General features: G+C 47.2%; 1 protein-coding gene across 1 annotated transcript in view; it reads right to left on the reverse strand.

Annotated features, from left to right (window-relative positions):
* Nucleotides 1–26,457, reverse strand: part of CAPN5 (calpain 5) — a 69,079-nt gene that overhangs the window by 28,007 nt on the left and 14,615 nt on the right. The window contains exon 2 of the mRNA XM_062567415.1: nucleotides 17,629–17,805. Coding sequence (XP_062423399.1) covers nucleotides 17,629–17,790 — 162 coding nt within the window. The 5' untranslated portion in view covers nucleotides 17,791–17,805. The remainder of the gene's footprint in view (nucleotides 1–17,628; nucleotides 17,806–26,457) is intronic.

The following is a 26,457-nucleotide window of genomic DNA, read 5'->3' on the forward strand; positions in this document are numbered from 1 at the left end:
CTGGACGCACGCACTATGCAGAGGTCAAACATGAGACAGAGAGGACTATTTCACTTCCAGATGTGGGAGTTGTAGGAGGTTAGGATAAGCACTAGAGGGAGGCAGTCTAACAGCCACCAAAGCTAAGAGGCACCTGCACTTTTCAGCATCTCTGAGTGCAAAGAGGGATGGGTGAAGAGCTGTGGCATTTAACTCCTGTTTCATATTGCTGAGGAGGCAGTCAGCAGCAGGGGATGCATCTGCCCCATCTGTTGGCAACAGGACTCTGCAAAATCAGCTCATAGCTGGTGGGAAGAGGCACCATATTTTCCCCATTTGAGGACCATGGCTGCATTTTCTACCCTTGGGTGAATCTGCAGTGTATAAAGGGAGTCATTCAGTGCTTATATAGACAGAGGAGAATAGGAGTGGGGCTAAAGCATGAAAAACCTCCCACTTTACAGAAATTACCTCCAGGTAAAGGGTGTCTGATGCTCAGGGACCTTTTCAAGAGCACAGCCGCAAATTAGCTGTGACTGCCCGCCTCTCACCAAGCAAGAGTTTGCAAATTAAAACTCTGTGATTGCTCATTTTAGGAGAGGGAAGCCCTATGCATTCATCAAAGCTGAACCTATCCTAGCACAGACAAGGGGTGCAGTTAATTAGACTCTGTTCTCTCAGATCCGTGGCAGCACTGAGGGTGCCAAGGCTCATGAAAATGATCATGGCAAGGCAGACTCCCACTGCACAACACGCTCCTCATTTGACTCAACTCCTCAGCCTGCTAATGAAGATGTGTCCCTAGGTGCATATCATCCTTGAAGGATTAATTCAGACAGTTGTCTGGATGCTGCAGTAGTAGTTTCCCATCCAGATGCAAGCTTGAATGTGGAGTTTCAAGGTGCTTTTGGTCTGGCATAACTATGGCTAATGTCACACATTTGCTCTAACATGCAGCAGCCTGTAGACTTTTTAACCCCTTTCTCTAATAATGTTCAATCTGCCCTGACAGATTTCAGCTAAATTGCAAGTCTCGTAGGAGAACAAAGGTCCCTAAATAAAACAATCGTCTGCTCTGGCAGAGGGTGATGGCTTCTCCCCTGCCCTTGTGACACTGCATGTCTGGTGCCCATCCGAGGAGATGCATCAGGCCGTGGAGCAGGAGGGATATTTTACACACTGATCTCCCCAACACCACATACAGGCCTGGCTGGAAGGAGAAATGCAACATGGGCTCTACACATGACTTGGATAAGACCCAAAATGCTCATTGAGTCTTCCCAGGAGTCTGTCCTGAAAGGCAGACAGGGGCTGCCATGCTTCTCAGCATATGGACCGTGTAGCACCATCAAGCTCCAGGATGTGCTCTGTGCTTGGAGTTCCAGTGGTCCTAAGTGCAGAATAACCAAATAGTTGAGGGTGAAAGAGACCTCTGGAGATCATCTCGTCCAACCCCTCTGCTCAAATAGAGTCAGTTGGAGCAGGTTGCTCAGCATTGTGTCCAGTCATGCTGCAAATATCTGCAAGGATAGAGACACGACAACCTTTCTGGGCAACCTGGTCCAGTGTTCCACTAACCTCACGGTAAAGAAACGTTTTCGTATGTTTAAATGGAATTTCCTGTATTTCAGTTTGTGCCCACTGCCTCTCATCCTTTCACTGGGCACCACATAGAAGAGTCTGGCTCCATCTTCTTTACACCTTCCTATTCAATATTTATACACACTAATAAGATCTTCGTTTAGTCTTCTCTTTTCCAGGATGAACATCAACCTTTTCTTGTTTGTCAGATGCTTCAATCCCTTAATCATCTTTGTGTTTCTATCCTGCTCTCACACAGGGGAAGGCAGCAAATACCTCCTTGCTGTAATGCTGTGTAGATGCTTCCATCAGGGCAAGGTTCATCTGTGGGCCAGCTTCCCCATCAAAACCTATCAAGAAGATTTCCTAAATCCCTTAGACTGCAGCTCCCAAATTTTGATTTACTCAGGTTCTGAGTCCAGTCCACGCTGAAGCTGCTCAGGTCCCACTCACATAATGTGCCCCAATCCAGGCCGTGTAGCCTTTGACTTGTGTGGCTGCTTTTCCCTGTAGATTCTGCAGTTACTGAAGGAAACAGGAGATGTAGGATCAATGCACTGCTTTGGCGAAGATGTAATTTCGCCCAGGCAGACTGCTTCCATTGTGCACCACACTGAGCGCAGCAGGGCCATGGTGTACAATGCAGCACGTTCAGGGTGCAAAGCCCCCTCAGAGCCACAATGCACCACGCCCACACCCAGAGCTGGGCGATAAGTTAAAGAAACCAAAGGGAATTAGGTGAAAAACACCAGAAAAGACATCGAATTTTGCCTTGGAGTTGAAAGAGATAAAGGGCTTGTTTCACAGCTAGACTGAATTATAGGGTCCAGAGTTTGTACATGCAGGGAGATAAGAGAAACAGGGGTGGCTGTGGTGTTTGTGGAAGGTCACCACTTTGGTTTCATCCTCTCCTCCTGTGCAGGAGACAGAAACTAGGAGAAGAAAATCATTTACCCAGGTGGGGTTCCTCCCAAAAAGCAAACACTATGTCATCTTCCTGGTCCTGCAGGCCTGGGAGAAGACAGAAGCACAGAAATACCCACTCTGGGAGCCTTTGGGGTTCAAATGTCAGCCACCTCAGAGTCAGCTCAAACTGCACCTCAGCACATGAAGTTTCAGTAAATAGTGAGTCCACCCTGTCCTTCCCCTCAGCACAGCTGGCTCCTGAGTTATGGTGCTTCTAGACTGGACACAGATGTTCAACAGGAAGCAATATGCAAGGGGACAGCTGAAAGCTATGGCTGCAAAAAAGAAATCTTTGATGTATTGCTCTCAACTCCATCTTGGCCAAGAGAGCATTATCTGTTTGCCCCAAAGGAGAATGTGGCTTGGAACATCTCAAGGAGGCCTAGGCAGTATCAGAGCAGATTTGCCCTTGCTAAGAGGGACTGATGAAGCAGCTAGTGGGCTCCAGGCAAGAAAATATAACTTAGATCTAAGGCCTGTGTGGCTGCTGCTATGGAGAAGGTTGCTCCTGATAACATAGGGAGGGCCAAACGAGTGATTTGAGCTTGTGGTGATTCATATCCTCCTTCCCACATCCTCCCTCCTGTGAGAGATAGAGACAGAATTGGAACGGAGAGCCAGGGCTTGGAAAGAACTTTGAGGTCCCTCTTGAGGAAAAAGCTGATTGCAAAGGTAGCAAGACTGTCTTGGAGGAGCAGAGTGACCATCTGGAATGGATCTGTGCTAGTTCACTCCATCTGGCTCAGGAGTAACCAAAGTCCATTAGGGAAAACAAGACCCAGTCAGTGCAATTACCCTACACTCAGCAGTGTAATTTTGCCTCCCACAGAAAAGCATACAGGCTTTCCCTCCACTCTCTCCTTTAGTACTCTCTCCTTTAATACTTAAGTACCTCAATACACACATTTTCCTTCCAAATGCAATTAAATCAGAAACAATCATCCTTGCTTTCTCCTCCTTGCCCCATTCCACATACGGTAGTACTGAGCAAATCATCTTCTAATTGGCTTTATAATTGTTGACTGCCTTATTGTAAATATTTCGTGGTGCAGATGTCTGGGCTTTTGATTCACTGGGGATCTGGATCATGTCAAGCCTGGTGCAGGGAGAGAATAAGCTAAGGGGGGGAATAACTATGTGAGATACAACATCTGCTGCATGCTAGGATCATTTTTTGCTAACAAGATTTGGTAAGGAACAGACTAGTCTAACTGCACTGCAGAACCAGGACACAAGAGACTGTCTGTTTTTCAGGAACAATGCTTTTACTCAGACTTGCAAAATCAGCAACATAATCTATTAGCATGGCTGCGCTTTCACCTCCTCACGGACAACAGAGAATCAAAACGAACATGCATCCTAAATATCGTTCACCCAGCTGAGAGAGCAGAAGTGGCCAAGCACAGAGGACAACAGCGTTGCAATTGCTATATCATCTCTGAGTGGCAGACGTGCAGGTTTGAGAGCACAGCAGAGCGATAGGGCCAGAAAGCAGAATTAATCCCTTTGGATACAGCCCTAAGCTTGCAGGAAGCTTCAGGCAGCTTAAGACACAACTGACTCACAAGTCTCTGCACTGCCTTCTTCCTAACATCTGCACCAGGGTGCAGTTTTGCAAAAAGGCAATTACAAAATTTGCTCCAGAGTGATATAGGAAAGAGAAATAGGGGTGAGCTTAGAAACCCAAAGGACTGTGTTTTCAGAGAGATTAACATTTCTTTAATGTCCCAGCTTCATGTGCACCACCAGGTAGGGCTGGTTTGCAGGAGCACTGAATACCTATGCCCTGCAAAGCTGGGTTTTAGGGGTGTTGTATTGCCTCAGGCATCCATAACACCAATCCCCTTCGAATCCACCTCAACTTAGCTCAACTTATGTATCTGTTATCAACTCTCACCCCACAAAAAGGGCTTTGCACACTCCACCCACAGCAAACAGGACTTGCTTGTAAAGGGAGGCATCAAAAATATACTCCCCATCAACCACATAACTCTGCTCATACACCTCAGCGCCAAGCCATAACATTTATTTTGGCAACAGAAAGGGCATGGAGACATCTGCAAACAAGATTTAAATGTTAATTTGCAGGCTTAGCAGCCTTGACAGATTTCTCTGCGGTTTTCTCTTCTGGGGATCCAAAGTACAAATGCAATATAGAAATCTCTGTTAAAGCAATGAAATAGGGAGAGAAACACAATGTCACCTCCCTGGGAGCAGATAGACAGATAGCCAAAGAAATAAAGGATGGGGAGCAAATTGGAACAAGCGCAGAGTTTTTGGACCCTGTGTTCCTGTTTCTCTCACCCACACTCTCCGGGGACACGCTCTTGGAAAGCCTCACTGTTACTTATGGCCAGGACTTCTTTGGTCTCCACCCAGCTAAGATTGATGCAAAGGCCATCACAGCCAGGCTTTTAGCATTTCCATGCACTCAAATGCCACCCTCCCCAGCCTGCGGCTCTGACCGCAAGCTGCTTCTGCTATGTCTGGTAGCAGAGCCGCTGAGGAAAACACTCAACACCTCCTTCCCTTGGGTCCCAGAGGCTAGTACGTGTAGGCATGGGCTCAAGGGAGCTACAGCAAAGAGGTGCTAAAGTGGAAATGGAAATAAGGTCCTGTGGCTGTTTTAACATCTTGCGATAGATGTACCCCTTCTATTTGCCACAGTGTGAAGTCCATCTCCTCCCAGATCTCTCCATCCTCCATCACACACCACCCTTGACCAAGTCCCCTTGAGACAGCACCAAGGACTCACAGAGCCTCAGTTTGGCAACATTATGGGTTTAAAATACACCCATCCTCCAGTGCTCATTCATATGCTGTGGCGTGCTGTTTCTCCAGGTATGCTAGCATGTATGGTTGCAGGATCTACTCTGAACCAGGCAGGGGACCTGCTCTGGCTGGACACTACATGCACACCCGGGCAGCTTCACAATCATGTTAGCACAAGTGAGAGACCACGCGTCGCAGGCTGGGTGGGAGCTGTGAGCATGGCCACAGCTTGCATCGTACAGTTGTACCGTTGGGCCCCACCACGGAGGACATGGTAGTGGGAATGTGTTGGTGGGAAAGGAGTTAAAAACCACCTGCTGCAAAAAACCACCAGTGAAACCACACCATTTTGGGAGGAATTACCCAAAAACACCCACTCTGCATGTAGCTATTGTGAAATCCCTGAGTGAGTTGGTGTGGCTATAATTTCGGCTGCACCATTCCTGCCTCCAAGCGACGTAATTCAGGTTTGACATCATGTCGACCAAATACTGCCCTGTTTAGTAGTCAGCTGCCTGAATCCCAAATCCTGTGTCTCACTGAAAGCCAATCTTCTAAAACCAGGATTTATGAAACTAAATCATGCAGCTTTTTTTTTTTTTTTTCAATTATCCTAAGAGCCAAATTAGAGATGGAGAAAGAAAGAACACAAAGCCACAGAGGAAAATTACCTCCACTGAGCATATCTCTGAGCAAAATCTCCTAAGTACTTTTCCACAGGAATACCTCCCACCCCTCCTTGGATCATTCTGTGCCAGTGCTGGGAACTGCTCTTTTTTTTTCTGTTCATATCTTACTTATAGCATGGCAGTGCCTTGACCCAAGACTGAGACTTCACAGCCCAAATTAATCCATGACTATGTAAACGATGACAAAGAGGTTATCGTGAGTGTGGTCTACAAAGAAACTACTCTCAACTCACACCTATCCTGGTTACTGAAACTTTGGGTGTAGCTTTACAAACACAGAAACCTGCTTCATGAGACAGACCTTCCTCTAGAGATGTGGGTACATGAGCACCTCCGGGCTGAGATGGGAGAGGGGACAAAAAGGGAACATTATTCGGAGACAACTATTCATTATTCAGGCACAGGGGAAAAGGCTGCATTCCCATCCCTGCCAAGAGAAGGAAGTGCAGTGAGATTTAGTAGTAGGGTTGACTCAAATAAGGCTGTAAGTGCAGGGCTTTGGCCAGTGCTGGCTGGCACCTCCAATAGGAGTTTTATCAAACAGGATGAAGCCAGTATTTAATATCTAGAGTAGGGATCTTCCCACTGAGGCCACAGGCCGAGTTCCTGAAACTAGAACAGTTCAGAGAGCAGTCAGACCCAGGCAAGCTTCACCTCTCCTCAGTTAACATCCTTTTCCTCTACAGCGATTTCCTTCTGACCCGCTCAACATTCCCAATAACGCAGGCAATACACAGCATTTCTGGAGGAGACTCTGAAGCCTTCAGCTCTTGCCAAGCATGCTGCCAGTTTACTGAGACACACACACAAAGACATGGGTATGTTATCAGGAGACAGGAACATGCACAAGATCTCACAGCGACCGGTAGCACAGGCTTGTGGGTCTCTGCATAGACTCACCACATGTTTTACATGGACTGTACACAAGCTGAACATGCATACGGTTAGACTTTTAGCTAGTTTGTCCAATTATGAAGCACTCTGTTCACATTTTCCACCATTAATGCTTAACCATCTACATCAGTGGTATTTGTATCTACTCACAGTCAAACACCTATAGATAACACGATAGGCAATGAAGCTTCAAGCATCCACAAACACTCTCCCTTAAAATTGTTTATCTACCCTTTCTTTTCTTTAAAGGGAACTGGGAGGAATATATCACCAGAAGAGGGTTTCTTCCCAAAGATCCATAAAAATATCAAAGATTTAGGACAATTTTTTGGTGTCTATGTGAAAGAGTGGGTCATCCCCCTCCCCCAAGCTGCAGTCTCCTGTTTGGTCAGCAGAGCTCCTGCTGACCCATTACTGGCCTCGTCTATCACCCCAAAGGATGCTTCAGCTCTCCCTTGCTGCTCTGCTTTCTTTGACAAGGGTCCTGTAGCAGAAGGTGAAGTCCTCTAGGACAGTGACACTTCTGAGAGCTGAATGAGTCATCATAAGCCTCAAGGGGTGGGAGAGCAGTCTTAGCTTTCCGTCTGCCCTCCAGGGACCACGCACAGCTGCTAAAGTGCTGATCTCCTTAGCAGTACCTGGGAAGCCAGGGCCAAAAGGAGTGAAGTTAGAGAACGTGGCAAACTCAAGTGAAAGCATCATCTTGGGGTGCTCCTTTTGATCCCCATTTCTATGTAGAAGGGTAATCTAAGAGGGACCTATTGGCAGGTTTTCAGAGAGACAAACTTCCAAAAGAGGACATTAAGGGGTCAGCCGCTCGCACAACTCAGCACTCTGTCGTGCAGGCTCAGGACCCAGCTAGCTCAACTACTGAGCACCTAGGGTCTGCTCCACAACACTGTCACTGCCTAAAGCCTGTGTGAGCACTGCAGCCATCATTCTTTCTCAACGACACTTTTCCTTTGCTTTCCTTCCCTGAGTGTCCCCATGCAGGACGGGCCTTTCCAGATGGTCATGGGGGCGGCGGGGGGGGGGTGCCTGGAGCATAGCAAAGAACCAGACCCCAGGTCCCACCACTGCACGTGGCAGCAAGATAGCAGGGTGGGGGCGAATGGCCGAGAGCCTGGGTAGGGCAGTCAAACAGAGCAGCCTCAGCCAAGGCAATTCATCCACCCATTAAACTGTGTTTCAGCATGCAGAAATCTCGATGACTTGCAGTAGGCACCTTCACTTCAGACAAAAACCCCACCCTACCAACCTTTAGCTTACTGCACATTTGCAGTGCACCTCATGAATGACTTCTTGATCCTTGCCAGGCTTTGGGACAGTATTTGCACAGTTTCTGTGCTAATTATGTATGCCAGAAAGCTGCAGAAGAACAATGGTGCCATTCCACTTATTATCAGACAGTGTTGGGGTTTTATTTTAAAATGGGAAGACTTGGAGAATATAATACTCTGTACAAATCATTCAGACAGTGTCAGTCATTTGGCAGTCAGCAGAGAACAAGCCCTTGCCCTGGGAGGTTTACACAGATAAATGTTAGCTGCATTTATTCATCCCTGGTTGACCCACCAATGTTCCCAGGCCAGGGACTGTTGTCCAGTCCCTACTGAGCAAGACAAGAAGAAAAATAATGATGGAGAGAGGGTTTGTGTCCACTTCCTTACAAGCACAGATAGCTATCTGCCCTGATCACAGATGCATTACAGGGCTACCATATATTTAAAATCATTTTTAAGCACAAAATTCCTTTCATGGTTTACTAATCATGCTATGATTATTATTTATTATTATTGAAAAATATTATTGAAATATTTTTGAAGTTTAAAACTTCATTTTTACTGCTTAGTGCTATCTAAGCAGCATGGGTCCTATCTTGCAAGTTCCCCTCACTTACTCTGTCTGCCCTGACTGATTTTATAAGCGACAAAGGAAATGCTCCCATCCACATCTAGGACTAGAGTAAGACTTCAGATAAGAAAACTTTTAAAGGCTACTCTGACCATGATACGGATTATGCAGGGGTATGGCAGGACAGTGCAACTATTTACTCTGTCCTGGAAGAAGGTGGAGGTAAACTTTGCTGTTGCATTTTAAATAAACACTTCCAGAAGCTGGAAAGAGTTCCCCAAAGAGCAATGCACATGTGCAAGTCCAACACCAGGCTCCGTGCTGTTCTCCATTACAAATCTGACAAAGAAGGACTGATTTAATCATAGCCTGTAAGAAACCTCCCAGGGAACAGAAACACAAAAGCAAGGTCATCCCAGTACACGTAAGATGCAAAGGGTGTAAGCTGAAGCTAAATCAATTCAGAGTGAGATGTAAGATGCAAAGTCTGAGTCAGGGACTGGTCTTCAGAGCAAGTCATCCAGAGCTGCAGCGGATTTTCCTTACTTGGAAGTGCTTTAAATAAAACTGGATGTTGCTTAGAGGATGCAGTTCAAGTTTAGTTCAATGGAGTGTTAATTCAAGGAATTACCCTCTTGTTACTCAGAAGTCCAGCAGTTCCTTCTGGCCTTTAAATCCACCAAGTCGAGGAAGTGGTTTCTTTTCTGCTCCAGAGCTAGCTGCAGGCCAGCGCGGTTCAGGGTGTTTTTCCACCAACAACACTTCCTCCTTCTGCTTTGTTTAACCACTTCTTGCTGCTGCTGGAGTCAGACCTCCATTTTACTTGGTTTTACTGACCTATTGCCTTCGTGAGAGGACTTAATATGGACTTCAGCTAAATGCATGTGTCAGCAGGACTAAACCACCCTTAACAGGGATGGAGCACCCTGAAATCCCATCCACTCTGAGGGCTCCAGAATTAGAGCTTAGCATTGACCGACACAGTCACGTTGGTCCGTAAGAGCTCCCAAAGGAGTTGTGAGCACTGAGCGCAACGTGCCCTCAAGGAGGACGGCAGCAGCAAGGCAAAGGTTCCCATGAGACCACAGCAGCACAAAACACTGCTTGATTCAGCTTTCTCCTAGCACCTGCTTTGCTTGCTACAGCAAAATCAAAATCAACTCGAGCGTGCAGTCGGTGCTCTGAAAACACCTTATCAGCCACCTGCAAGACACCAAAGAGCACCGGGCCATCAGTTAATCTGAGTGCTTTCACACATGGCTGAAAAGAAGGAGGGGAACAAACCAGAGGCAAGACGGCATCTGCATTCAGGCTCTCTCAGAAGGGCTCACGACGGGAGCGGAGGTAGGCTGGGTGCGAGCAGCTGTGTCTCCATGGCCCCATGGGGGCATCTGCAACTTTGTGCTTCATCTGATACACTCCTCGTCTGCTGGCAGCGCTTGCTAGGAGGGATGTCTGCCCTTCTCTGCCTTCAAAGCATGGGAAACTGGGCTGGATGAGGCCATGAGAGCCAGCAAAAGAGGTCATCTCCTGACATGACTCACAGGCAGTGCAGCACCTCTGAGCCTGCACCAAGGCCAGAAGATGGGGCTGAACCCCAGGCCTGACCAGCTTCCCACCTGCTCCACAGACTGAATGTGGCCCTCCTGCACCCTGGAGCCAATTCTACAGGGATCTGCGCTGTTCTCTCCCACCGAGTTCAGAGAGGAGAGAGGACGCTCAGGGCTCATTTCAGAGATGCTTTCTGCTAATACTGTGCTGTTCTCCATTACATATGCAATGATGATAATTTCTAGCCACAGAAGAACCATCACATTAAAATGCAGGCCATGTATTTAATCCACTGATCTTACTGCTGGTTTTGCATTTAAGGCCATGTCCTTCTGATGCTGACTAAAGAGCAGACTCGCTGGCTAACTTCTTATCGAACACTGCAGTGAGCCACACTGATGCTGGGCAGCTTATCACACCGTATCGTCACTGGGGCAAGGAGGGAGAGCATGTTTGTCCGGAGCCTGGCACTGTGGGACCATGGCCCTGGGAGGACCCGGCGAGATGGCCAAGGTCAGCATCAAGTTCACTGAGAGCTCTGCAAATAGGCATAAATAATAACAGAAATTAGCCTTGTCCTTCAGAGGTGGGGAGGGAATCAGCTAGCTTAAAAACAAGAGCAATTCAGAGATGGCGTTAAATGGTGATCAAATCCTTTGCTGGCATTGCTGACTGATACAGATAGATTAACAAGAGAGTGGCTCATAATTCATAAACTGTGAAACACTAAGGCCTGTATGGACTTTGACTCCTATTACAGTCTGGTGACAGACTCCCAAGAGGAGGAGATGATCCCTCTGTCCACCCAGCAGGACACTGGAGAGGTAGCAGCAATGCTACACGTGAGCACCTCTGACCTCCTCCAGGCAGGACTAGAACTGCTTGATGGTGCAGCTGGCCAAAAATCTTGAAAAATCTAAGCAGAGACTGCCCTTGAATACAGATGCCAGAGGTCAGTATTTCTGCCAGAATAGGGTCCAAGCAGGAGACAAGGACACAGAAGGTTACTGCTCTCTGACTGCTGCCATTTTAATTCCTCCGTATGCCCCAGGTGCCCTCCCATATGCTTCAGGTGAGCTTTCAGAGCAAAAAACTGCAAGAACTTAACCTCTGACTTTCCCATTATCTTTACCCTTGGCTGCTCTCTGTTTTTGCCAGCTTTCCATACTGTGCTATACACTGGGGAAAAGACCTTTTAACGCAGAAACTTGCAGGCAGGCAAGTGTTGGTCATGCTTTTAGTAAATTAGTTCATTGACTTCTTTCCCCTTCCAGGAAAACCCCACAGGGACTGATTGTATAATCCTCACTCAGCAAGCGAAAGCAACTAAGTGCTTAGGAGAAAAGGGGATCTGAGATGCTCTCCCATCCTGCCCCAACTCCTTCTGGTTCAAGGACAGCAGTATCAAATCCAGAAGGTAAAGGATCTAATGAACAAAATGGCTATATAGTAGTCAGGGGCTTGCCTCACTTGCCTGTGTAGCAAGAATCTACCTTTGTGGTATTAATTGTGCTTAACAATTCTTGCAGAGACAGTTCAGCACTTGCAAGCAAATTAGAGGGGGCTATAAAAATACCCCCAAAACATGGTTAGAGGGCAAAACTCTTCTCCTCCAAAAAGAAGAGGGTGTGGTGTTCATCCAAGAGAGTTTCTCTGGTTGTTGCAAGCAACCAGGCTTGAACTCACAGCACAAAGGTGCAGCTCAGGTTCAAACACTACATGTCACCTTGAGCCACCCAGTCACTGTTACAACAACCTGCCTGGAAACCTTTATGCTTCAACCCAGCCTCTCCCCATTACACCGCCTTGGGTTCACCTGGCACTGCCCTGCTTTGTGCTAGTCAGCGCTGAGCTACTGCTGTGTCCCCTCCAAGCATCTTTGGGATCGCTGTAGGATGCTTTGCCCTTGTCCCAACCACCTTGGAGAAGACCAACGGGTGCTTCTGGAGGGTCCTGCAACGCACTTTTGTGTGGACATGGAAACATCTAGCCTATAGCAGTTTGGCCTGCCATCTAGGACAGGGAAGAAAACCTTCTCCAGGCTTGATCTTGCTCCTAGTGAGAAACTCAAGGGTCATAGCACACAGCCAGGCTGATGCTACGTCTGTTCATGGCCTAACTCTCCCACCAGGCCTAATTTACTTACTTTAAGTAAATTAATAAAAAGGCCCTAATTTGTCTTGGCTGGTGACCAAGACAGTTGCTCAGGTCACCACATGACCCTCCTTTCTCCAGAGAGAAAACAGGCCCTTACTTATGTTCAGGGGCACTAAAAACCCCAATTTAACCCCATACTAATCCTGTGTAATGTTTGGAAATGGCCTGTGCCCAAGAACAGAGTTTGGGACAGTGATGATTGGAACAGGTAAACTGTTTTCCCCTGGGGTAGCCAATCCTCATCCTCTTCATGCCAATGCTGGTTATGTTTCCAGGGGATCAACAGATACAGTCTGGTGCCCTTGATCCTCCTCACCCCTATTTCTCCCTGCCAGCCTGACTCTTATCATTCCCCTTCTGCTCTTCTCAGTACCATCTATCCACATCTACCTGGCTCCCAAAAGCCCAGAGCAGTATAACTCAGAGCTTGGGGTAAAGCTAAGACTTTCTCCATGAATAGTACAGCTTGCCTGAAAACAGAGATCTCCCTCATCTTCATGTGGTAGCAGGTAGAGGAGCTTAAAGTAAGATACTGCAGTTCGGCTGCTTGTTCGAGGCCCATAACGCTGGGTTTCATTTCTAATGGTACAGCTAAGTGTTGCTGTTCTAGCCAGCTCCAAAACACGCTTCGGTTCAGCAGTGAGGAAAATCAAGCAGCCAGTCTCATTTTTAAGTGGATGCACTAAAACAAAGTTCTTCAGGATCCCCTTTCAGGCTCAGGCTGATGCTACGACTTCCCTCTCCCTGATAGGTTCTGCTAGTAATCAGCTTTCTGGCTTCACTGTGTTGTAACACGAAGGTACCGGTGAACAGTCATTGAAGCCCAATCCAAGAGCCGAACAGCTGTTCCCTCTGCAAAGATCTGGCATCCAGAGCAGGGCTCCTGGCCAGCGGAAAGAGCAGGGAGGAAGGGAGGGAGGGAGGATACCCTACTGGAAAGAATAAGACTAAGCCCGTTCCAGGAAACGCTGCGGTGCCAGATGTGGGAGGAAGTCGAAGCAAAACTCAGCTTGACCTGGGAAGGGTTACTCAAGAGGGGAGAAGTCTACTGGGAGCCAGACTGGACTAGCAATGTCCGGTGCTAAAGGTTTGACTGCTGATGCCTGCAGCCTTTGGCAGGACCTGGGACTGGAGGATTTTATGGGAGGTCTAGACTGAAACCATCTCTGTTCTTTGCCTAAACGCTGGTCAGATTAATGCCCACAAAAGGACTGCTCTTGATTTATACAAGAGGAGGCGAAAAAGAGGATCAGATTCCCCCCCTCACAGGGAAAAAAAAAAAAAAAAACTCTGCAGTCATGCGAGTTATGTGCAATTTTTCATGGGGCTGAACAAGAGGGGCTGGCCCACACTGCTTTCTATCCTACAAAGCAGGGAGCTTGTTAAGCGAAGCCCTTCAGCCTTCCCCTTTCCTCCTGCCCAAACACAAGGGCGAGCGGTGCAGAGCAGTGCTCTTTGGCCAAAGTAGCCTCTGGCTATGGGAGCATGCAGAGAGCAGAAAAGACAAGGGCAGGTTACAGGTACTGGTTGGGAAGGAATGAACACACACACATGAGAGATGGGCTGACTGGACTAGCACTAGTGCCAAATAAATATATGGAAATGAGATCTTGGCTCTATCAAAGCAAATTCCCAGTATCCTGGTAGAACTAGTTCTCACATGTAAGTGCTTTGCCTGAAAAACTTAGCTTTTACGTATCAGTGCCCTGTGTAGATATTAGGTGACACCCTTGCTCTGAGTGCAAACAGTGGATTTTGATAGCTGACACCTTTTACTTCCCCTCTCCACCCACTCTGCTTCCACAGTGAAGCTTGGGGCATGATGAGCTCTCATGTTTTTATCATGCAGTTTCAGCTGAAACTCTCCAAAGCAAACCAACCATGGCCATGTCCCTGAGAGATAACAGAGGCACGTACACACAATCCCCACCCCGCAGACAGTATCACTGGGACTACCAAACTCCATTTCTGTGTCAGGAAGTCCCCAGATTAGCAGATGCCGGGAGCTGGGAGTCTCACTCTTTTTGTTTTTCTAAATAAAAATATGATGCAATTGCCTAAGGAAAGATTTCCTGGTTGTATCACAAAGAGGATGCTATAACTCAGGACAGCTTAATGACCACACCACCTAATTACCATGCAAGTGGAGCAGTAGATACGAACTTCATTGACATTTTGGACCCTAATGAGCATTATGCTGCTTTCCTCCCCAGACTGTTTCTCTTTGGAGACTACCCAGTTTCTCCCAACCTCCCTGAACATGCAGCCTCCAATTGTTGCCTCCAGCTCTTCCCTCACAACCTCTGAGCTTCACCACTAGGTACCACATGAAGGTCAGATCCAAGCACTTTACAGATGTAGAGCACAGCATGGCTAATTCTGCAACAGCAATCAGCCTGGGAACAAAGCAAGACCCATTACACTAAGTGTAAAGTTGTTCCAGAGTGGAGCAGGACTTTATTACTGCATTCATGCAGTTTCTTACATCCTCTCCCACCTCTCTGGCAGACAGCAAGGTGGCAAGATACAAGATCCTTAAAACACAGAGGCATTGCATTTGCTTTCTTGCAAAAGCTGCCAAACCCATTCCTTAGAGATCTGGTAAGAATTCAGGCAGAATTTGGGTCTGCAACTAAAAATTTCACTTTGCATTGGCTGCACAAAGCATTTCTTCTCCCAACTAAATTCAGTTACTTTTGCTGAAATTCACAACTGAGAGGAAAGAACCTGAAGTGCCTTAGAGAAACAGGCCTCTGGAAATGTCAGAAGTAACAAGGGCAGATGTGAGCTCAAATTCTTTTTTATGCCAATTTTGTGCTTAAGGCAGCTAGCCAGTTCTGGTCAGATGAACTCCTCAGACAGTGACATCGAGGAGTCTACTACTGCTTCACAGAGACTCCTTTTGGTCCTGAAACTGGTGGCAAAATTCTCTTTATCTGGTGAGGATGCAGCAAAAGAAAGGGACTATTTCCACTGCCAGTTAAGTGAATGAGGCCACTTGCAAGCCCACCTTCACCACCCATTCCCACTGCTAGCCTGGGCCAGAAGGAGCCCCCATTCAAACTGTAGGGCTTATTGGATGGGAAAAGCTCAAATTCACTCCATGCTTTAGCAGGGGTGGGCTTGGACCTACCTGTGTATGCTATCATCCAGATGCATATCAGGAGGTCCAGGAAGCCCTTTCAAAAAGACATTGTGCCTTCCGGAGCAACACAGCAACAATATACATCACCAGCTAAGCTCAGGTCTTCTCAACCAAGAGCAGATGCTACAGGTCTAAAGTACAAGAGCTGCAAATGTACCCAAAGCCAGAAAAGCAAATGGCAAATAGGTTGACACCTATGGCTGCCACTTGTTCAGAATGGGTCTCCCTTCTCCCTGAAAAGAAGTATCAGCAAGTATCATACATCAATATCTGTGATAAAGTCTGGATATCCGGATCCACTTATGGCTCATGCAGCAAACCCCAGGACATATGTGCGCAGCAAGAGATGAGCAAACTTTGCCCATCTGCAACTGCATCCAGTCCTCTGTCATTAGATACGGAGGGCTTAATTAATGAGTGTGGACGAGGGCAGTCTGTGGCTGGCCCAACTCTGAATGCAAACCAGAAAACAAGGCTGTAAAACATCTCCCTGCTATCATCTATTTTCTTTCAGACAGGTTACACCCTCAGACTGAAGGAAAGTATTTTGAGAAGATCAAGAAAATATATCAATCAGCTCCCTGCCAGCTAAAATGCCAGTTTAGCACCCAGAGTTTGTTGCCGCCCTGCTAACAGCAGGTAGGTCTTCCTCTGAGAGCATCTCAGCAGTACCATTCCCTTATGGGAGAAGATGCAGACAGAGGTGACAGTCCAACCTGAAATATTAGACAAAAGATTTGTCCTTGTCCTTTCCTTTAGTCCTAGAGAAAGGAGTTTAGAGAGTTGTGGGTATCACTCATCTGCTGTATCTTGATAAGCCTGGGCCCTGAGCTCCACAGTTCAGGCCCAGGTCCCAGCTCTGCTCATGGATCGACCAGCTCAGCCCACAAAGCACCCAGCTTGAACGGCTGACCCCCTTGTCCGGCACTGCGCAAGGCCTGACCACAGAAGGAAGCTGTGCACAGAACATCTTTCCAGTTACCTGCAGAAGGGGAATAAGCTGAACTGCACGCAGGGTCTTGCACAAACCCCTCAGCCCCTTGTGCCACACAAAAAGTCAATTCAACTCCTTCCCTCCCTTCGCACAAAGCCTTTTTGTGCCCCGTTCACCCAGGCTGCTCTTACCCGGACAGAGACAACACTGTCTCGGGAAAGACCAGCTGATTTTCTGGGCTGCCCATGGGGGTGAGGAGGACAACGGCTTCTCAGACAGCCCTGCCCCACTGAAATGTCACCAAGCTACGTGCAAAATGAACATGGACCAGGCAGCAAGGGAAGCTACTCTTCACTGCAGGGTAAGGCAGAGAACCAGATGTGTTAGACGCTGCAGTACTGCCTTTCTCCAACCCCACATACTACTACTGCCTGGGATTCCTCCTATTTCCTTCAGTCAAAGTGGCTTTGTGGTCACCTCCAGAGAAGATAGCCATACAAGGGCAGACAAATTCCCCAAGATAACCTGCCTCCAGGCTCTGAAATGTACTTTGCAGACAGACACCAGGGACAGCACAAGGGACTGAGACACCACTGAGGACAGGCAATGCTATCCACAGAAAGCCACAGCCTCCCACAATCACCATCAAAATCTCTCTGGGTTCAGGGGGGGACGGGTGCTGCTACAGCTGCTGAGCTCCCAAGGAACCAAAAATCACTGTGCCTGCCCAAAACTCATGTTCTTTTCCCGTTCCAAATAGGATCAGCAAGAGTATTTGGAGATACTGCTTTGCCCTGCCAGGCTCAGCAACAGCATCCAGCTCCAAGCCAGCTGCAAATCATTTCTCTGTCTTACATATGGGGGAAACAAGTCGCAGAGAAGCCAAGGGACTGTTTCGCTCCTGGGTTTCGTTAGGGGCAGAACAACCCACACTGGAGGGCAGCAGGACTCCCTGGCTTCACAGAGCAATCTGTTCCCAGCAAGAGCTGCAGGTATTCAAGCAACAGCTCCAGGGATTTCCCAAAGCAATTCCTAGTCTCTGGTTTTAATTCCTGGCACATTGTCTCCGCCACACCTGATCATATCACCTTCACAAGCACACTTACTTTTGGTCGCTTCCACTGGATGCCCTGGATCCTTGACTTGTAGAAAAGCGAGTCATCATTGGCAGGGAAAAGAGGGTCCTCAAAGAGGTGCTTCCGCCTCTGACACTCCTTCTTCAGGGAGTTGTAGCGCTGGTTCTCGTACGGCTTCACCGAGGAAAACATCCTTCCCCGCTGGCCCTGGGAGGACAGGCAGAGCAGAAGTGAGATGGAGCAGAGTCCAGCCGGGGACACTGGATCCTCTGCAACCCTGGATGGCAGCACTGTAAAGTCATGGCTGAAGTCACCCACCCAGCCTCTGCCCTTGCCTTCCTCTGAGGGCCAGCGTAGGGCCCATATGGCATGGTCTAGATCCCTAGACACTACATTTATAGTCCCTTGAAGCACTACTGGCTCCCTGACCAAAACAGTTTAAGTGACACTGGGAGGGATCAGCATGCTGCATCACCAATTTTAACACCCATGGAAAAAACATGTATCTGAGTGAGGAGAAATAGATTACCCCTTTAAGCCCATCCCTAACTTGTTGATCGCAGAGTTGGCTAGACACCATCAGAACAGGCGGAGTAAGAGACTATAATCAGTGTCCTGCCATGGGCACCAGAATCCTAGTGAATTGTAACTCATTTGGGAAAACACAGCCCTCCAAGCTGAAGGAACAGAAGACATCCCTGGCCAGCTGTCCCAGTAAAGACCTGGCTGTGAGCAGGTTTCACCAGGGCTGAGCTCTCATCTCAAGCTCTTCAATCGCAGCAACACAGATGTGCCTCTTCCCTGAGCAATGGTGGACCCTGAGCTTTGCTCACCCGTTGTGGCTTCCCAGCCTGCTCCCATGTAGAGGGGCAGCAGCTTTAAAGCCACAGGTTGTCTTTGTTGTGATCAATATTAAACAGTCAAAATCCCAGCTGCCCCCTTAAAAGATTGTGAGTATCATCATTTGGTTGTCGGGAGGTGATGGCCGTATATCTGCCTGGAGAGCCCAGGCTGTCTCTGGAGAGCTCGTGCCTGGAGAAATGCTTTCTGCCCCTCCCACACAGCCCAAAATTACACACGTGGTTCACGATTTAAACAGAGACACTCGCTTCTCAGAAGACCTTATCAGATCCTCTGGCTTGTTTTTAATTAAAAAAAAATCTCCTGGCAGAGGACCACGTGTTTTTGGATTAATTATTCTGTCTTGACAAGCATCTAGCTTCCAAGGCGCAGATGTGAATACAGCGATCCAGACGAAAGCTGGAAACTGTTGCCAAAATACCCCCAAAAGAGAATTGCACTTGAGATGCCGTTCTGCCACTCTGGTAGCTGGGCTGCCACTTTGGGAGGTGGGTACCACTGCCTTTGCTCTGGTCCGCATCCCTTCATCCCACAGGGCCGAGTCACCTTGGCACTACAGCAGGCACAAGAGAAGGGGGGAGCTCTGAATGTGTTGTTCTCAACTACTAAATCATAGACCTCATTCCATAGGTACTTTTCTAAAGTCTACCCTGTATTTATTTTTAACATCCACATACAACTGTTCTTCTTCCCCCAAATAGGATGTCCTGACTAATTCAAATCATTAATGACCCTAGTTTAGAAACACCTACACTGGTTTCCTGAAGAAATGGGGTTTGGGCGTACCACAGGACTTCTGCTATATTGAAAGCTGCAGGACCCCGGGTGCTTCAGTTCTGCTGCTCCCAGCAGTGGTTATTTGCAGGAAGACATCAGAGGAAACCTGTCTGCTGGCAGTTGCATTCATAATCCCATCTGTGATCTCCAGCACCATTCATGGCAAAATGATGGGTACCCCGTTTAGCGGGCAGATGTGTCCAGTGAGCTGACCTAAGCCATTGCTCCCAGCAAAAAGTAAAGAAGCTCTATGCTTATTCTGGTAAACATCCACAGATGCTGGAAACCTTCATGTATTTTGGGGCAAGAAAACCGCAATAAAGGTAGGTTAGAAGCTAATTTGGAAATCTCTCAGGTCCCAGGATTTATGTGATTGCTTACAATTGGGTGCCAGTTTGGAGGTAGTGACACATCCTTCCCTAATGAATTGCCAGGAATAGTGACAGGAAAGTAGGTGTTAGGGAGCTAACCCTGTCCCATCTCACCAGAGCAATCACTTTTGAGCCTCACTGGCAAAGCCTGCCTCTTTTCACCCAGGTAAGATGAAAACACTTCACTAAAGACTTCTGGGGGAGAGCAAAGGAGAGGCTTTAATTGACTGTATTGATCCATCTGATTAGCAGTAGGAGTGCTCATCATTCAGAACCTAAGTGAACCCAAAATAACTCTCTTGTTGGCTGCATCAAAGGATGCTCTACAGGCCTCTCTGCTGCTAGGGATCATTTGATAAGGCAGTTCTTTTGTATGCTTTGTGCCAGACAGCACTATTTCTCCAAATCACCTAATGGGTCACAGCCCTCCACCCTGAGGGACAGCGACTGCAAATAACTGAGCAGAAGGGACAATTAGGCCTTTACTTAAATAAGATCTCAATCACAGGAGAGGGACCACCCTGGAGATGTGGAAACATGCACAGGATGGACTGGGGCATGGGTCTCCCATGAAGAAACCATCAGCAAAGGATGGCTGAACTTCACCAGACCAACGGCCCACCTACCCTCATGCCATGTCTCTGCAGACATCAGAGGAACAGCGTAGCAAACTACATAATGATAATTCTCCAAGATGTTCTCCCAGCCTCCAGCATTTTGTTGCTGTCACTGTAAGCAATTTTCTCCCTCCTACAAATGAATTTTTCAGTGGCTTTCTGAGCCCTTTAGCGCCCACAGCACCCCACAACAAGGCCTTCTGTATCTTAGATATACACTGTGTCGAGACCCTGTTGAGAAGCCTTCCTAGAAGGTAGCCGCTTGTGCTCTCCTCTAGTTCCTGCAATGGAATAAACAGTAAATGGCAGCATTTTTCTGTAACACCTGTGATTTTTCAGTTCATAAAATCAATAGCTTACAGGTAGAAGACTGGGAGAGCAGTCCCAGCTCTGGGTTCGATGCATTGCATGATCTGGTCTGTTTGAACACCATGGCTAGGATCCAGCCTGTGTGGGCCCAGAAGAAAAGGCCTTAATTCATCTACGAGTCGCTGAAGGCACGTCAGCAGTGTGTTGAGGTGATGTGGCTAAAGGGCTTCTACTGATGCTCCAAGCACTTTCCCTTCAGCATTATGACCAGTTTTTAGATGCTACAAAGCAACACAATGCATCACCAGGCCTCAAGAAGGCCTTAAAATAAGCAGCATAATATCAAGACCTGAATAAAACATCAGCTTTCGCTTTGCAGAAGAGCTAGAAGCCTCACTGAGCAGCCAGGGTCAAAACATACATCCATCCTACTAAGAGGGCCAGGAAACAAGTTAATCCCTGATATCCAACAGTCCACATAATTTGTTCATTATCTCATTCCAAGAACCAGAAATCAGCTGCTCTTTATTTAGCAGAACTTTGTATTTTCCTTTTCTGGGGGATGGCCCAGGTCTATGCATCAGTTTGTCCACGGAGATTTCACAGGCAGAGAAGTGCTGTGAACAAGTAAATGCTCCGAGATTCCCCAGGCGGCCTGTCCAGGTGTGTGCTGGGGTCCACTGAAATCAGCAGTACCAGAGGACAATACTGCAGCATCAGCCCAGACTTGGCTGGGACCTGGAAGAGGCTTCTGCTCATCCTGATTATCTCCACCAGAACAGGGTTGGGCGCTTGTGTCCTAGTCCCATCAGGACAGGATCATCCTGCACGTGTCATGCCATTCTAACCACACTGCACCTTTTGCCAGGAGCACAGAGAAAGGCTGGGGCAGAGCTGCACAGGGAAGAGGGTAAGAGACAGGAGAGATGTCTCCAAGGGGATCATGGTGACTGACATCTCAGCAGCAAAGGAGCTACTTTCAAGTGACAGTCAGTTCGGGGCCTTTGCAGTGATGGCACTAACTGCTGCAGGGAGAGAGACAGTCAAAGCAGCAGATAGGAAAGGATGGTTGGCAGCCACCTCCTGAATGAATGTGACAGGGTGAGAGAGTAAGATGTTGCTGTAATTGAGACATGAGATGAATTGCTTGGACTAGTGAGTTAGCTGGGCTGACAGACAGGAAAGGACATTTCTATGGGACGTCATGCAGAAAGAGACAGCAAGATTTAGGAACAGAGCCTGGAGAGGAGTGGAGGTTCTGGTGCATTTCTCAAAGCCACGCTTGCGTTACAGCAGGAGTTATGGGTTTGATGTAAGAGATACTGGCTGCTCTTCTGCAGCCTGTCCCGTGGCAGAGGACTGTCACTTAGCTGCTCATTTGTAAAATTACTGCTCCTCCCCCAGGACCTCTGCAACAACACCTTGGAGCTGTGTTTTCCAATAGCTTTTGCAACACCAATTTCCATGAGACCTCATAATCCAGATGCCCCGGGCAGCACCCAGCCCTTTGAGAACCACACTGCAGTCCTCTTGGCCCAGGATTCCCATCCTTCCTATAGCCCAGCCTTGCTTGGGAGAAGTGCTTCAACTCCTTGCCCTGATTTCCCACGCCACAGTGATTGTCACCCCAACAGCCACCTGTCCTCATTGTGTGGCTGCTCTCACTTGAAAGAGGAGCTCCAACTCCTTTTTCTTGCCCTCATGGCTCTAACACAAAGATTGATTTAATAAACCAGGTAGGACAGATCGAGATCTCTCTGACCCACAGGCTTCAGTTGTGTGTACAACATAGACCCGACTCATTTCACTTGCTCACTTTCTTCATCACCACTGCTGCCAGTGGTATTACTCTGCCCCAGAAGGAATGTTGGCAGCATGGGAAGCGCAGGCACCGCTCATAGAGCATGCTGCAGTCCCCAGGGAGGAGGAGGCACAATGCAAAACTTAACCCTCTGTCTGAATGGGTGACTCAGTGATGGAAATGGACTTGGGTCGCAAAGGAAGTGCCAACCAGAATGAGAAAGGATATTGTTCAGGAACATTTTTAAAACTTGCAAAATAATTAAAGGCAGGGAAGAATTCTTACAGTGGTGTTAAAATTCATTACCCTCTCTTACTTGCATGCTTACCACTTACATTTCATGCTTACCAGACAGACCTTCAGATCTACCACATAAAAATGTTCAGGGCAGCCTAATTGCTTTTTGCCTTCTTGCACAAAGCTAGGGCACTCCAGAAGCATGGTTAACAGGCATTTTCACACCTAGTCCAAATTAGCAAAACTATACATAGGTGTTTGTGCATAGGGAGGGGAATCCATATTCCTATCCCTCTATGGGAGCTAGATTTTCAGAAACAGTGGTCTGAACACACCTCAGTTCAGCCATGAAGGAGTTAAGTGAGAAACTATTTTATTTTAGGAGGGAGCCAAGTGTATGACTCAGTTGTATTACAGAATCCCCCTTTTCACTTCCAGCGTGGTCCAGGCATTCAAGCCAAGCACTCCCGCCAGCTGGTAATGATCAAGGCTCAAAGCTCTGAAACCAGGATAATTATTGAAAGTACTTGTTTTGGCCAGGACAAATCTTGCTAAAAGGCTATTCCTTCCCCTTGCAGAAACCACTTCCCTTCCCTTCCAGCTCTGAGGCTCCTGTAGCATGGGCTTGCCACACTTACTCTACCACAAGACTGCATCCCGGCCAGGAGCAAAGGGTCTTGCTTGCAGATCCTACAGGTTTAACTCATCAATGCCTTTACACTAGACAAAATAGTTTGTCCTTAGAGGACAGGATTGGCTGGCCCTTTCTTTCTAGCTGTGTTCTCACTGAACAGCAGATAGACTTGACATCGTACTGCAAGGCAGAGGATTGGGGTCTAGAGAAAGACAAGGTGGGCACTAGGCATGTGGCTGCAAAAGACCTGACCTGCTGCACTCATATGAGGGTAACCTACTGCACCCTGAAGACTAATAGTAGGGTATTCAGAGTAGCCAGGATCTCTCCTAAAATTTTATAAAATACATCTTATTTTTCAGCCTCCTTGGTGCTCCTATTGACGGGCATTGCAGCTGATGTGGACTGGACAATGCTGTGGTTGCCTTCCCACCTATGAACATAAATGTCTAGCTCTGCAGAGAAACGTTGCCAATACAAGGAGAATTTTATACACCTTTTTCCTGTAACCCAGGAGAGGCACAGTCAAGCTGCGATGACCTCTCTTGTTTTCCCACCAGTGTATAGCCCTGAGGGCACAGGCAGAAGGCCCTGGCAAGACTCAGATGACTATCAAATGCAGAACAGCAAAACAAAACAAACAGTTTTGTCCACTTTTTGCATTAAACATGAGATAAGCATGTCATACCTCTTTTTGAAAGGCCTTTGGGACCAGCCATACATGGTCTGCAGCAGGTGAGCTGCCTTCCCAAAGCCCTTCCCATTCCCACACGAGTCTACTGCAGTTTTGCTCTGGATTCAGAGTGGTAGGGCACAGAGCCACCGGGACCACATAATATTCTGCCTCGCATTAGCAGCATTCAAAGTGAAGCTACACTGGTAAAAATGAAAAAAACAAAATGCAATTTCTCCAAGTTTGATTGTGATTAATCAGGGTAAATAACTGTTCAGGGAAGTCACAGGTTTTTCCTCTCCAGATGTTTCTGGACAGGGCTGAATATCTTTCTGGAGTTGGTGCTTTCACCAAAATACAAATTAATGTGCATTTACAGCAGTGTTTGGCTGAAACAAAATTATTGAAGAACAGAAGGCTGCACATTCCTTTCTAGTCTTTATCCCTCCCTTTTATCCAATGGTCAAACAGTTTCTCTATTTTCACCTAACAGTTGTAAGCTCCATCAGGCTAAATGTAGAACAACCATGTTTTTTTCTTAATTATACTTACATAAAGCTCTGATTTTGACTCTGTTTTGCTGCAACATGACTGGGATCGGAATCCGAACAGTAACACCTGAACATGGTGCCTTTCAGCTAGGGGGTTAATCTTGTGTGAATATACACCAGAGATTGTTCCCCCCACTCAAAAACTCAGTGTACATGGAGTGAATTTAGTCTCTCAAAAAAATCCTGATGGAGGTAGATGCTGTCTCGTGTGAGTGAATGAATCCACTGCACTGATGCACAGCTTTTTGTAAGCACATAAAGTATAACAAATATATTATTCTTCCCGTAGATTTCTACCTAGGCACAAGCACTGAATAAATATATTTTTAAAAAAAAAAAAAAAAAAAGTTTTTAAGCAGCAGTCACTGGAAAAAGTGAAATCACATAGAAGTGGGTGCTACCACAGCTGCAAAGGAGCTGGGGGCAAGGCCACGGACAGCATCCTCCAGTGATATCAGACAACCAACATCACATGTAAAGAGCAACCTGGGGTAGCTGCAAAGTCCTTCCAGGCTCTACCACTGATCACTGTGTGACCTTAATCAAATCATTTAATCTTCCTCCTCTATAGAGTAGGGAAAAGCATCATTCTCCATTTGAAGGGATCCTGATCTCTTCTCCAAAGCACTCCAAGATCCACAGAGGAAAATAGCAGCTGGCTATTAGCACAACTTAAGAAAAAAGCAATCTTTTGTAGCAAAAAAAAAAAAAAAAAAAAAAATCTGCAGCATATCCAGGGAAATGCAATGGTCATACAATGGCAGAAATCTAGTTCAGGTAACTCAGCAGTCACCAAAGTGAGCCTGGCAGTCACCATTTGCAATAAAATCAGCTGAAGGGCAAATGTCACATTCAGAGGATATTTCCAGCAATGTGCAGTGATTTCATTGTGCTAGTTTTATTCTCTCTTGCTTTTTCTTCTACAGCATCACTCCTTAGTTGCTTAACAGGGACAAGGCAGAGATGAGAGAAACTCGGCAGGTCAGTGGAAGTCTCCTTCTGGATTCCCCTGTTCTCCCCTAACCAGCTAACTACAAATAACTGACAGCACCCAGTGCTGAACAGGAGAAACTAAGTGATACTGGTTGCAACTGGTAAGGCCAGAAACGGGTACAAGATCAGCAAAAAGGTATATTTTCCCAATAGGACGCGAGCTTAGAAAAAAGGTACATCTCCACACCAAATATTGTATGACCATGAGTCAAACTCCGTGCCCATAAATAGTGCTGCAGCCTAGAGCCCATGGGCTGCATGACGGTGAATCTCCCCTTGAGTTGGGACACCTCTCCAGGCTACTCTCTGGGAGTTAAGAGAACCTCTGATAAGAAACCGTTGAAGAGGTAAGAAACCAAGACTTGAGCAATAACAAATGTTAAAAAGATTCACTTGCTATCACTACACTGTATCACCATTTTCAATAACTTTGTTTGTAATAAACCCAGAGTTAATATCCCCCCCACATGACAATTTGGTGTAATCAGCAGGATGATGGCTAATGACCTCATAGCAATGTACTTACGGAGGCCCAAAGTGGAGGAATCCCCCAAGCTCTCACCCGAATAGGTTCACAGTCATTAATATGATTTGGGAAGGCGGCCAGACTTAGCTAGGGGTAAAAGCAAGGACGGTCCAAAATGATCTGCAGGCCCCCAAACAGTGATGTCTGCTACTGCAGGTGGAAAGTGATTGCATCAAAGAACAATCGAAGGTCGGAGAAGATAAAAGGAGGACAGCAGAAGAGAAGTTGGAGACAATGCTGGTGAGGCAGTCTAAAACTTTTGACCCTGTCAAAGTACTCCAAGTGCTGACCGACCCAGAAACTTGGGATGGGGATATCTCATTTGATCCAGATAATGATCAACTCCTCCTCTCCCCCTGCGGAGAACAGAGTAGGAGACAGAGTAGGAAAAGTGGACAAAAAGAATAAAGAAATTGTGAGGAGATAGGATGTTGGACATGATGGAGGCAGGATTCTGGGGACTAGGAGTTTTCCTCATGGAAGATCCTCCTGATAACCCTGCTCTGCTG

Source organism: Rhea pennata, chromosome 1 (assembly GCF_028389875.1).
Source record: "Rhea pennata isolate bPtePen1 chromosome 1, bPtePen1.pri, whole genome shotgun sequence".
Lineage (NCBI taxonomy): Eukaryota > Metazoa > Chordata > Aves > Rheiformes > Rheidae > Rhea > Rhea pennata.